Source organism: Odontomachus brunneus, unplaced genomic scaffold (genome assembly GCF_010583005.1).
Source record: "Odontomachus brunneus isolate Ranch 3 - 2012 unplaced genomic scaffold, Obru_v1 Obru_scaffold_069, whole genome shotgun sequence".
NCBI lineage: Eukaryota > Metazoa > Arthropoda > Insecta > Hymenoptera > Formicidae > Odontomachus > Odontomachus brunneus.
The window spans coordinates 145,197-158,365 of record NW_022639519.1 but is presented as its reverse complement, the minus strand read 5'-3'; the positions used below and the strand labels follow the sequence as shown (position 1 = coordinate 158,365).

Here is a 13,169-nt window from a genome sequence, read left to right as displayed (position 1 = left end):
TAGCCATAACATAAGACGTGCCATTAGAATTTGCCAATTACAATCGAGTATTCTTGAAGATAGCAACCTTACGGTCCAAAAACACTCAATGTGATTGACCAATTCTTACTTATGTTTTTCGTTATGGCAGTTTGCGTATGAAGGTCCTAAATCTATAATCATTTGTTTAAATTTCGACAGTGTACATACGCGGGGGAACATCAGAAATTAAAGTTCGAAAGTTGAACTCTGAGAAAGTGAATTCCCGAAAATAAACTTCTGAAATGGAACTTCTAAGCTAATTTTTAAAGCTTTTAAATTGAATTTTTAGATTGAAATTGGATTTCAATCACGCGAGAAATTTCAACGATTCTCTCTCCTGTTTTTCAGACGCAATGTGCCTCGCTGAGAGTCACGGACTGCAATCAACTCCTACGAGAAGCTTCCCGGGAAGCGATCCTGCGGGACGACGTGTGCACTGCTCAATGCGGCTTCGTACTGGCGGCCACGGAGACCACCGCGAGGCTACAGCAGTTTACCACGCCCAGCAACAGCTTCCCCGGTTTTCCGTCGCACCGGAGCAATCTGGGAAGCTCGCCGACGCCGACCTCGTTCAACGGCTTCAAACTGCCCGATCTGTCGCAATTCATCGGCTGAAGCGCGCGGAAACGGCACGCAAGAAGACTTTGAAGCATAAACTCGTTGCTTACCGATAAACAATACGCAGGAGACACACTGCCTTACTTCGAGAGACTGTACGACAAGTCCAATCCTCATTTAATCAATTAAGCAAACTTAATTGATCAGCTAATTAAATCCGTGCGCGCACGAGAACTTAGTACCACAGACGAGACAGAAGAAATCGCACGCTTCCTGCGAGAGATGCTTCATCGAAAGATAACGGAACAGTACCTGCCGGCGTGTAAATATAGATGATAAGGCGCAAGTATATTAAGTTTATCGAACACGGAGAAGAAACAGATCGCATCACCGAAGAAAAGAACAAGAAAAGGGTAAGATCCTCGTGCGGGAAGACGCGCGAATTCGTACAGAATACGGAGGATTGTCGGTCGGTTGTTTTTTTTACTTTCTTTCTTTTTCTCTTTACGAAAAAAAAATCAAGCGCGCTAGACGATCGCGCGCAAGTGGTGAGAACGAATAAAAGTAAATTTATCATCTCTCTCACGCACATACGGTAGTGATATATCACGTGCGGAAACTGGAATCGAGAAAAAGTAGAGTATATCGGACGGAGGATAGATGATCAGCAGACATCGCACGTGTCGGTCACAAGTAGCCGGTCAATGCCGTGCATTTTCTCGCGCGTTTGGGTAATGGACGGATGTACGATATCGGTTTAGGGGAAGGGGAGGGGGAGGAAAAGCGGAAAAAAGAAGAACAAGAAATGCGAATGAAACATTCGTTCCAAACTCGTCTTTCTTTCTCACGTTACACCTCTACCTTAATTTTGTATTATAATAATGACAATGTATAATGTTAATAAATGTTAATATTTCTTTTTCTTCTCCGTTTTACTCTCTCTTTTCTTCGTCGCAAATATAAATAGCGATCGTGTCCGTCGCGCTTCTACGCTCGGACGGCGCATTCTCTACGAGAAAAGAGCGTGTTACTTGGTTCTCTCGCTTCCTTTTAGTCTTACTTGGAATTTATATATGTATATATATGTATATATATATATGTATATATTATATATATGTATATATTATATATATGTATATATTATATATATATGTATATATATATATGTATATATTATATATGTATATATTATATATGTATATATATATGTATGACACGACGGAGGCGAGTAAACTTTCCCCAGTAGGCTCCAGTGGGATCCGTTTGTATTATTTACAAGGATTTCCACCAATGATTAAAAATGGCCCGTAAAATAGGGAGTGTGTCCGCGACACGGGTGTTCCGTTTGCCCGTTCATTCTTCGATTTTGGTCCAAGAGACATGTCTCTGTGTGTCATTCGGACGATCATTAGATAGGGAACGCGTCCGCGCACATGGTATGTCTGATAAGCTTCTTGCTTGCTTCGCTGTGAGATTTTTAGTTGGCAGGCACCTCTTGCTTATTGTTAATCACAGCGGCGTTCTCTTGTATCGCGGGCGTCTGCTCGACACAACGCCACAGCCCATAGGTCTTGCCGACCGTGGTCTGCCATAGTCTCAGCGTACCATCTTCTGATCCGCTCGCGTACAGTTCACCGTCCGGGGAGAAGCGTACGCAATGGACAGGTCCGAAGTGTCCTTTGAACGACTCTGAAAACACGAATTTGATCAGCTCGGTCGAAAGAGAACGAGAAAATGAAGTTGTAGGATTATTCTTAACGGAAATTGCAGATCTGTAGAAGAAGTATGTAGGTGACATGATCTCTCACCTATTTCGCCAGTGTTATAGTCGAACTTGTATATCTTGAAGTCTTCTCCGCCACACACGAAGATGCTGCAGTCCTGATGCAGACTGGCGCTGTTCACTTGTGTGGGCACCGTGAACTCTTTTATCTTTGTTAATCTGAAGTCAGGAGAAATTCGAAGGAGAATTACAGATCACATCATGTACGGGAACACGTTACTAACTGAATATTACTTTTGTTATATAATATCGTAGGACAAGGTTTCGATATTGAGAGTTTTATAATGAAAAAAAGAAAGGAAGAAACTACATGTCATACGTACTCCTTGGTATTCCAGAAGGTGACGATGTTAGAATGAGAGGTGGTGATAATTGTTCCGTCCTTGGATACCTCCATAGAACTTGGAGTCGCAGGGAAGTCTAGTCTCTTCACTTCTTGCCCGCTATTTCTGTCCCATACCCTCAATGTCTTATCATCCGCGCAAGAGACTAAAGTAGAGTTGTTGTCGAAGAAAGCGACATGCCTAATACCACTCGTGTGACCTGAGAAGATCTGAAATTAAGATACTTTATATGAAACACTATTGCTTCAGATTAGGAATGGGTCAGAAAAGGAATCGATTCAGAAAAATAAGAGACGTACAAATAATGAATTTTATACATATATATATAAAGTATCGATTTATCGATATTGATAATGATTATATTGTAAAATCAATGAAAGTAATTTATTAACATTTAATCTAATTCTTCGTTCAAGAAGATTCAGTCTTGAATCTTCATTTTTATCTTTTCATAAGTATTTAGTAGTTAATAAATTATTATTGTTAAGTCATACTATTTTTAGGAATAAAGATCCGCTCGATCTGTTGACCAGTCGCACAATTTGAAAGTAAAAAAATCATTTAAGCGGCAAAAGTATTTATTTTTGTTGTTGTACGACTTCACAGTAGATCAAATGTATCTTTACACTATCATTTTTCCTGAAGTTACAGTTCATTGAAATTTTTCTGTTTCCCATGAACAAAGTAACAGTCAAATAAATGTTTTAGATAATTTAATTATATAAAAAGTAATTAAATTGTCCATGACGTAAAGGTGCATTTGACCTGTCCTTGAGTCGTACAATTTGAAATTAAAAAAATCTTTTGCCTTGCCGTTGAATTGTACAATTTGAAGATAAAAAGACATTAGACAAACCATTGATTATATATTTGAAGGTAAAAAAGCTCTCTTCTGCATTATTCTTATTAGAGAGATTTGGTGATAAGAAAAAAATTCCTGACACGCTATCATACCACTTTAAAAAGATAAAGAGGTCTGGCTCACAGTTAAATTGTAAAAAAAACGGAACTAAGAAGTCTCTTAGTCGAGACTCGAACCTCTTTCAATTAAAAATTATTAACTGCTTAGCCAAGACCCGAACCTTTCTGACGCATCTAGTTTCCCTTTATTACTATTAGATGGCGTAACGTAAATCGTTTAAACGTTAAACTGTTTACGATCGTTTTTTTTACGTATCATTAAATAACGCTAGTCAATTAAACAATGTTTACCAGAATTATTCTAAAATATACTTTTAAAGTCTCCGACAGGAAAGCAAGCACGTTACAAAAGTATTTTTTATTTCTAATAATACGATTCAACGACTAACCACGTGTTCTTTTATTTTAAAATTTTATAACTTAAAAGACTTAATAGCTTCAGCAAAAGACAATAATAAGAAATCAAATTTACCTGATTTCTCTAATTTTCAGAATATTACGGCCATAAAGTTGCTGTTGCTTTTTGACAATAGATATGTCTTCTAATAATAAATTATATTGTTAATAAGTTTAAACAGAATATAGATTCTAGAATATCCAAAAAAATTTATTAATAAAATTTATTAGCATAATTAACAAATGTTAACTTATGTTCTTACAATTCTATGAAAAATAAGTAAACTTTATATTTGTAATATCTGAAAACTAGAGGTTTCTAAATTTCTATTATTGAAGAAAGAATAAATGGTATCTTGAGTCAATTATATTATTAAGAAATTAAAACCTTGAAATTAAAAAAGTTAGATACTACAAAGTAGTACTCATTAAAGTTTAGTAATTAAATTTAATAGTATTATTAATAGTATCAACTTTTAAATATAATAAAATTTAGTAGCAATCAAATTTTGAGATATTGAACAAGAAAATTAATTCTTTAAAAAAGAAAAGAATTAATTCAACTATGTTTAATACCATGTGCTTTGGTGTTAATTATTATTTTTATTAAGCTGTGTAACCTCAAACTTACTTGTGGAGCTTCTTCTGGTTTATTAAGATCGTAAATGCGCACTATCTTCTCATTGGAGCCCGTACATAGATGATTGGAGTCGGTACTGAAATTGACAGACTTAACTATATGTTTGTGTTGAAAAGAATGTACTTCTTCCCCCTTGATTGCATCCCAAACTTTAGCATTGAAATCAGCTGCTCCTGTTGCAGCACGTGTAGCTTGTGGATTTAATGCTACACCCCAAACTGCTCCCTTGTGCCCTTCAAATGTACCGATCCAATCTCCAGTATCACCTTGTCGTAACATAGGATTGCCATCTGAAAGGAAATCATTGTTTCAAAAAATTGCTTTTACATTAAATGAACGAATTTATATTAAATAAACGTGTCATGTGAGGTACACATGAAGAAAATACAATTACATTTATTTGATTTATAAACATAAATAATTGCTTTGGTTATATTCAGCAGAAAAAGCTGCTTTGTCATTGTTGTAAAATTTATAGATCTGATCAGTGTATAATTTCAATCCTGGCAATCTAAAGCTCGATTGCACCAATGTTATTTTGACTTTAAAAGAAGTTTAAATATATGTCTGTCTTTATTTATTTAGAAAAAAAAGATAAAGATATACACATGTCTTGCTTAAAGTCACAATAATGTTTGTACAACCAAGCCTAAGAGCCAACGCACAAGCACATCCGTAACATCTTATGTTACGTTAAGTACTGACAATACAATGGCTATACCTGTACGTAAACTTAAACTTAAGTCAACACACAAATGTTACGGATGTTTTTGTGCAGAGGCTCTAAAAGCACACACCAGATTCACAAATTTTACAATAGTTGTAAAGCAACTTCTGTTGAACGTAGCCATTACATCTCTGTATGATAACTTGTAATGACAGGCAAATTTGAAGCTTTACTGAATATATATTCCAATTATTACATTATACTGTACAGAACATGTAAGAGGGCAAATTTAAGTTTAGGCTGTTTGATCGATTTGTTGTGCAACAGCATGACTCCTTGATTATACATTTCTGTTTACTCGAGATATTACCAAATATTCGTATGAGAACATATATGAAAATAGAAAAAGACATTGATGCTTGCGAAGCCTTTCGGAGATATCAACCTTAATTACAGTAACTTCCTTGTCATCAAACGCACGATAACGCTCGCGTACGACCGATCATGCTCTCGCAAAGAAACATTGAGTTATCGTCGCGATGAGAGCAACCTCGCGGCAAATGTACGCGTGTCGGCCGTTGTGAGTCGCGCAAGCTCGCGGAAGCGGCGAAATGAGCGCGGTTGTCAAGAACACGCGGTGTCTAACCTCGAAGTTTGCGGGAGCCTTGGGGCTCCGGCGGTGAGAGAAATTGGGCCAAGGCGATCGAGAATCGAACGGCCGAAAGGGAAAATCCACTAGCAGGCGCGCGACGCACGCACATGACCCTCGTCGCGATCGCGCCCGCTGTGTCGTACCTTTGCACGCAGAGATCACGTAATAACCGGTCTCGGTAACGTCTGAGAAGGCGAGATGCACCACGGGTCTCGTGTGACCGCTGCACGTCAACGGTGTTTGTCTCAAATTGGCCATGCCGATTGCGTTGCCCTCTCGGCGTTGCTCGCTGACGCGTCAGGATGTTGAATACGCTGATAACGAGAGCGGACCACGGTGACAAGGTCCCTCAAAACTGCTGTCGCGATGACTGCCAAACTGTGCCTGCGCGTACGCTGCGCTCTCTGTCGATCTGTCACACCGCACGTCCGACACACGACTAACGTCCGTGGCGCGTCGATCGCCGCGCGCCGACGACCAAGTTCAGAGCGTTCCGGCCAGGAAGAGAACGCGCGACCTCGCTGTCACGTCCTTGCCTTCCGTTTTCTTTTCTCCGTCTTCGTTCTTGTGCTTGTCCTCTCGTCCAACGTCGCGATCGTTACGCGCGGGCCCATACAAAAGCGAATTCTCCCGGGACCGTCGGAACGTCGCGGGCGGAAGTTTCGTAGCGACGGACTTGCAGGACGCGCGTCCAATCGAATCCGACGGCGTCGGTGGAAAATTCTCGCGGGAAACGGAAAGCACCATTTCCAGATTACACGGGGCAATCGCCGTGCTGGCAAATGAGCAGGTATCGCGAAATTATATGTGTGACATGTCGGCCGTGTAATTCTGATAATATGTCGCCCGCCATTTCGCAATCGTGCTTCCGTTGCGTACTCGTACATTTCGCTCCGCGGGATCGCACGATCGAGAAACAGCGGTTAGGAAAATAACAGAAGGTACGTTCTTTCTCGAAGAACTTACTGATACCAATGCAATAGCTTGGAGTGAAACAAATTTTTGTTTTGCAATTTCTAACTTTTTGCATCAGTGGGAGTCGCAAAACGGTTTAGACATAATAAACTCAGAGCGTAGCTGATGGTCCAATGAGAGTACTTATTTTTGAGTAATTTGTTCTTTTATTGGATCATTAGCTATGCGATGAAGTTCGTTGGATCTGAACCGTTTTGCGACCTACTGTACATATACCGGTTCAGAAAATTCTTCAAAAAAGATTAGACTTGGGTATTTTTTTGTCAACCGTACTTTTCATTATTCTTTTCACATGCGCAAAACGAAAGGAAACGTGCACTTTGATAAGTGAGAAGGAACAACGAAATTCAGAAAGCGCAGTTGAGCGGAACAGAAAAGGAGAGAGAGGGGAGAGGGAGAGAGGGAGTGGAAAGAAGGAAAACAGGAGATTTGTACTTTTTTATTTGTGCTCTTTTACGCTTGTTTACGCTTTGAGATTTCTTTTTATCGCCGTGTATACAAAAAATACATATTCCACATAGCAAAAATGTTCAAAATACATCATTAGATATCCTGAAAACGTGATATCTTTTTAGAATATTCCTATGATATATTCTGGATATTACTGCTGTGTGAAATAACATTTAAGTGAATGTTACTAGTTTCAGGTATTTCATAAATTCACATGGCAAATCTACCATAAGTTCATCATAAATATCATACTTATTCAAAATTCATTCTGATTCCTAGTTTAGCGTTTTAATCAAGAATATGAAATTAAGACAAAATTCGGTTTACTCACTACCTGAAACCGAACCAACTTTTTTTTCGATAAGGTTTTATGATATTACTGTAAAGAAAATAGATTCTTCTTTTTTGAATACGTGTTAATAAGCCTTTTTTAAATTTGTATCGAGTATATTTTAAGATTGTCGAGAAAATATTATTCGTTGAAGATAACCATTACTCAAAACGGGGGAAATAAAATAAATTGAGCGATCACTTTTCTTAGCAGTGGAATGATATTTTTCTGTGTGTGTATCTTTATTGGCGTCGTGTCTTTTTAGCACTGCGATATCCCAAGTATCTCTCGTATCGGCCCTGTAAACTGTTCTCCAGACGATCCTTCGAGTCACGACCATGAATTAAAACGACTCTCTCCCTTTCCCTCGTCCCTGCTGAGTAACCTCGAGTGCATTTCATAGAACGCGCATTTTTGCATCGTGCATCGACTATCAATCAGTCGAGACCTCGAAAGATACGAGGAAGTACCTCGGAGAATATTTCGAATGCGTCGCACGGCGCAACAAATTCGTTTTAGAATAATCAATAGTCGGACAGTTGAGTAACTGAAGTTATCCGCTTTCATGTGCACAATTTTTATTAACACACTTTTTAATCGTAATATTTTCTTTCCATCCGATATTTGTACAATAACGCATCTTTTTTGATGAAATGTAGCGGTTAATGCTCGATATGATCGATTTCAACGTTTTCTAAATCCTAATTATTATTAATTAACTTATAATTTAAAAAAATGTCGCAAGAAGAATCGAAATTTAGTTTCAACGAAAATTGCGTGATTGCATTGGCATAGTATTAATTTTGCGAGAACAGGATTCTGTTGCTTCTATAATTCGCGTAATTTATTAATAATACTGCTTTTATATAAAATTATTTATTTATCAATATAAATCGCATGATTGGAAGAGTGGGTATTTCAGCATTTAGTGATAAACTTCAACACGAGCCGAAATAGCTCAGTTGGGAGAGCGTTAGACTGAAGATCTAAATGTCCCCGGTTCAATCCCGGGTTTCGGCAGCTGAAATTTTTTTTATCTTTCAACTAAGCATGCTGACGAAAAAGTGATTATTGCAATATTAACAATCACAAATGCCACAGAAATAACTTTTCGACAATTATTTTTACGCAATTTAATTATTTTATTTCTGTAATGTAGCCGCGCCATTTTCGTTCATATGGAATCTTATCTTAAAAACTTTGATTTTCTCGAAGTTTTTAATATAAGTTGGGGATGTCGTGCTGCAACTACGCAGTCGTAGCTTGAATGTATAAATGAATTTTCGAACATGAAGGACTCAGAACGATTGAATGCGCTCTCTCAAGAGCACGGGAGAAAATTAATTCGAGCGCGCTGTGTTTGCAGTTTCGAGATTAATCCTCGCCGAGTCCCACGAAAAATGGATTAAAACGTCGCTCACGCCGCGCTGAATCCCTCAATTTTCCTCAACTTTGAAAGCAGCAGTGAATATTAGTCGAGTGGCGCGAATTAAAAATCCGCCGTTTCGGCCGTATCAGCAACGAGACGGCGGTAGATTAATGCGCGTGCTCGCGCGGCACCGTCGGCGCGCGCGATTGGCCGTAGAGACGCGGCGGCTGCGCCGACTGGCTGCGCAGTGGAGCAGAGCTCGCCGCGGCGATTGGCCCGCCGCTCAGTCAGACACCGGAGTGCGCGGCGCGAGGATGCGAGCATTGTGATGTCGGACGCGCGCATTTGTACGTCGAAACTCGCGTAAGCTTGCTCCTTTCTTCTTTCCTTCCTTCCTTGCTTCCTTCCTTCCTTCCTTTCTTCCTTGCTTCCTCCTCCTTCGTGCCGCAGTCCTCGTATTTCGCGACGTTGAGTCGTGCATATCCAGTCGCGTCGCGAGTGGCAACCTGAGGAAGACAAGCACTGTCTGACGCTTGTCCGGCGTCCGTCGTTGTCGCGGAGTGTTCACGTGCGTTTCCACCCGGGCCGTGGTCCAATCGGCTGGCCGAGAACGACGCTCCAAGAGAGAGAGAGAGAGAGAGAAAGGATGAGGCTGCCGCGGATGCTGTTCGTCGTCGCCTACCTGCTGCGCTGTCACGTCGCTCGCTCAATAGCCGGTAAGTACTAACTATACGAATACATTTGACGGTCAGGCTTCCGACCAGCACCTGCTGCGTTCTCAGTTCACCGGTTTCCTAATCGTGTTTCCGCTCCGAGTACACAGATATACTCGATTGCTTTCTCATTTCATCACATTTAACAAGTTACATTTGGAAATATAAGATATCGTGTACGTATGTTTTACACAAAAATCGTGGCGTCGAGTACGACGCCAACGTGAGGAAAAAAGCATGTTTACAAAGTGAGGAATTCAAATGAACGCTGAGGCTACGGCAGGAATGTGTATTTTTTTTCGTGGGAGTTATGATGTCATCAAGGTTTTTTTACTGCCAGCTGTGTTGTTTACATTGACGACCGCTCATTCAACACTGAAAGGGCAAGGTGTAAAATGTTTGCGCATACCTAACTGGCAGAAAAATGTTATTTTTTCTAGATATATTTAATGATCGTTTATAAAACTGGTGCATTATTTTACATACGATATAACTGATGACAACATTACCTCTTCTATTTTATGTTACTATTCATTTGCGTTTAATTACTATGTCATATATATATGTGATTGATATTGTATTTTCATAATTGATGCCATATTGTAACATTGACGCGAAATTATATTCATATTTCTATCTTAAATTACCAAATATCCGAAGCTCGGAGTTCAAAAGACATTTATATAACTATCACTTTTAATTACTTTGCACGCGATGTACCGATTGGCAACACTTTTCCTTCTATTTTTCTAAATTATTATTATTTTACGTTTGATTATCATGCCACTTGTGTGTACTCGATGTTATGTAACTGATTCCATATCGTAATACTGACGCAGAGTTATTAAAATTTTACTCTCAAATCACCGAATATCCCGAATATTCGGAATTTGAAAAACATTTATCAAACTGTCACTTTTAATTACTTTGCGCGCTATATATATACCAATGACATTTCTTCTTCTATTTTTCTTAATTATTATTATTATTTAACATATCATATCACCTATATACTCGATATTATTATAATTGATGCCATATCGTAATATTGACGCGAAATTACTTATATTTTTATCTTAAATTGCCGAACATCCGAGACTAGGAGCAAAAAGCACTTATAAAACCGACATTTCTAATTATTTTACACGATATACTGTGACAAAGCTTTTTCTTCTATTTTTCTATATGATTATATTATATAATTAACCCTTCGTATATATACTAGGGTCCTTGGAAACCTAGCACAACTTTCTCGGATTGGTTTTGTCGCGTTTCTTTTTTCTTTTAACCTGTACATCTCGAAACTCCTTAATTCTATCGACTTTTATTCATTATAAGCTTGTTCCTTAATCAATTCTCTATATATTAAAAAAAGTGAATTGAAATATGTCAATTTTTGATAAAATTACAATACAAATATAGATGGGGTCCCTAGGACCCCAGTGTAGCATCTACGTATGCGAAAAATAAGTATACCTAGGATTAATCATATGGAAAAATAATTATATAATCATATTATAATAATGACATAAAACTGTCCATATTTTCGACTTTAGTCATCGAATACTCGGGGCTAGCGGCAAAAGCCATTCGTAAGGAAAGTTTTCCCAATTACTTTACACGCGATGTATCCGATGGCATCGTCGTCTCTTTTGTTTTTTCTTTTTCTACGTTGCCTTTTTACATCGTATCGCAATTGACGCGAGTTGACCGTATTTTCAATTGGAATCATCGACTGCATCCGCGATTCGGGGGTCGAAGGTGTCGATACTCCGCGATGCCGATAACATAGTCGGCGCAAATATAGTCAGCGAAATTCGACGCGGATTACGTGACGTCTGCGGCCGCTGCGCGCCGTAGATAAGGTGCTTAGTGCCGGCGGTACATTTACAAGGTGCATTTCCGGTACTCGCGACACGCAAATCCGCCTGCGAATTCGCGATTCGGCGAGAAGGAAGCCGCGCAGTCGTCGCGCCCGCGATTTCTTCGTACACGCCCGCGGTGTATTTCACGGCGGCGCACACTGGGCGATTTCACTATCTTTCGGAGCAAAAATCTGTTCCGCCACAATTTTCTATCAATCGTAATGGTTCTTTTTGCAAATTACTCGTTAGACTTTCAGTTCAAATTACTACTTGCTACAAATTGCGGAAACGCTGTTATTTTTTTGGTCTTACAATAGAAGATGAGAAAACGCCAAAGAAGTATGAAAAATTGGAAAAACCTTGTTGTACAAAGCCAATCGTCATAGAACTTGACGTAGATATAATATGAAGTACAATATAAAGAAATATAAATGAAATCGAGTGGCTACATAAACTTTAAGATTTAAGGACATGGAATTTATAATTTCAAAGTTTCAGGCTTTAGGATTTAGTATTTAGGATTGAAGCGTTCAAGGACTTAGGATCTAAAGGTTCAGGGTATATGATTTAGAATTTTGTAGCCACTCGATTTCATTAATATTTCTTTATATTTTATCTCATGCTATATCTGCATCATGTTCTATGACGATTGACTTTGTACAACAAAGTTTTTCCAATTTTTCATACTTCTTTGACTTTCATATTTTTTTGTTATATTTGTAGCCATTAGAACTGAAAGTCCAACGAGTAATTTGCAAAAAGGATCATTACGATTAGGTAAAAATTGCAACGGAACAGATTTTTACCCCGAAAGGTAGTCAAATTGCTCACTGTGCGACGGAGGCGCGAGACGGGATCCTCGCGCTCTCCTCCGTGAAATTTCATTTCGCGACGACGAAATGCATTCGTGCGCTTCCCGCGTGCGCAAGACGCGTTATCGTCTCTCGCCACCGTCGAAGCGCGTTAGATACACACGGCGGATGCCGTGTGTCGCGAACGATCGATATCGCAGGCGAGTTATTCTCAAAAAGAAAACGGGTCCGATGCACGAGTAATTCTGGAGCTAGCGATTTTGTATTAATGCTGACAAATGTGGATATTTGCGTTTACTACAGCGGCGGAGGAAAAAATATTTCAGAGATCAAAAGTGTTATTTATTCGATGGGCACTAATAACACATTTGCTTATGCTAATTTACAATAATTCTTGGATAAGGAAATATACGTCTTCTCTTAAAAGTTGTCTTGACCTAGCAATCTATTCTTTATTTAATTCATTCTGTTTAATTTTTTCTATTTAAACAAAGTTTAACACAATTTATTCTATTTAAACAAAAGAATTGAGATCTAAGCAAATGTACTGTTAGCACCCACTGAATAAATAAATTTTAAATTTTTCAGACATTTCTTTCTCTCAGTGTATGCAAGCATGCGTTTACTCGCGTTCACATTTACTCGCGTCTTCTCCTTCTCTCTCTCTCTCTC

General features: G+C 38.9%; 3 protein-coding genes and 1 non-coding gene across 5 annotated transcripts in view; 3 read left to right on the top strand and 1 right to left on the bottom strand.

The window, feature by feature from the left end:
• LOC116846764 overlaps positions 1-1,500 on the top strand; it is a 54,585-nt gene extending 53,085 nt beyond the window's left edge. The window contains exon 7 of the mRNA XM_032821023.1: positions 370-1,500. Within this exon, the coding sequence (XP_032676914.1) occupies positions 370-636 (267 nt within the window). The 3' untranslated portion in view covers positions 637-1,500. The remainder of the gene's footprint in view (positions 1-369) is intronic.
• On the bottom strand, positions 1,399-6,437 carry LOC116846765 (serine-threonine kinase receptor-associated protein). Of its 2 annotated transcripts, none has more exons than XM_032821024.1 (5): positions 6,126-6,437; positions 4,655-4,953; positions 2,686-2,915; positions 2,388-2,521; positions 1,399-2,268 (listed from the first exon to the last, which is right to left on the bottom strand). In XM_032821024.1, exons 1-5 carry the CDS (start codon positions 6,238-6,240, stop codon positions 2,057-2,059), a joined length of 990 nt encoding a protein of 329 aa, XP_032676915.1. In that variant the 5' UTR covers positions 6,241-6,437; the 3' UTR covers positions 1,399-2,056. The 2 variants fall into 2 exon arrangements, with proteins under 2 accessions (XP_032676915.1, XP_032676916.1); XM_032821025.1 differs by lacking the exon at positions 6,126-6,437 and adding an exon at positions 5,058-5,338.
• Positions 6,438-8,685: 2,248 nt separating this feature from the next.
• Trnaf-gaa lies at positions 8,686-8,758 on the top strand. Its single transcript has one exon. It is a non-coding gene; the product is annotated as a tRNA-Phe (tRNA).
• Positions 8,759-9,377: 619 nt separating this feature from the next.
• Positions 9,378-13,169, top strand: part of LOC116846806 — a 46,346-nt gene continuing 42,554 nt past the window's right edge. Inside the window, exon 1 of the mRNA XM_032821122.1 lies at positions 9,378-9,823. Coding sequence (XP_032677013.1) covers positions 9,754-9,823 — 70 coding nt within the window. The 5' untranslated portion in view covers positions 9,378-9,753. The remainder of the gene's footprint in view (positions 9,824-13,169) is intronic.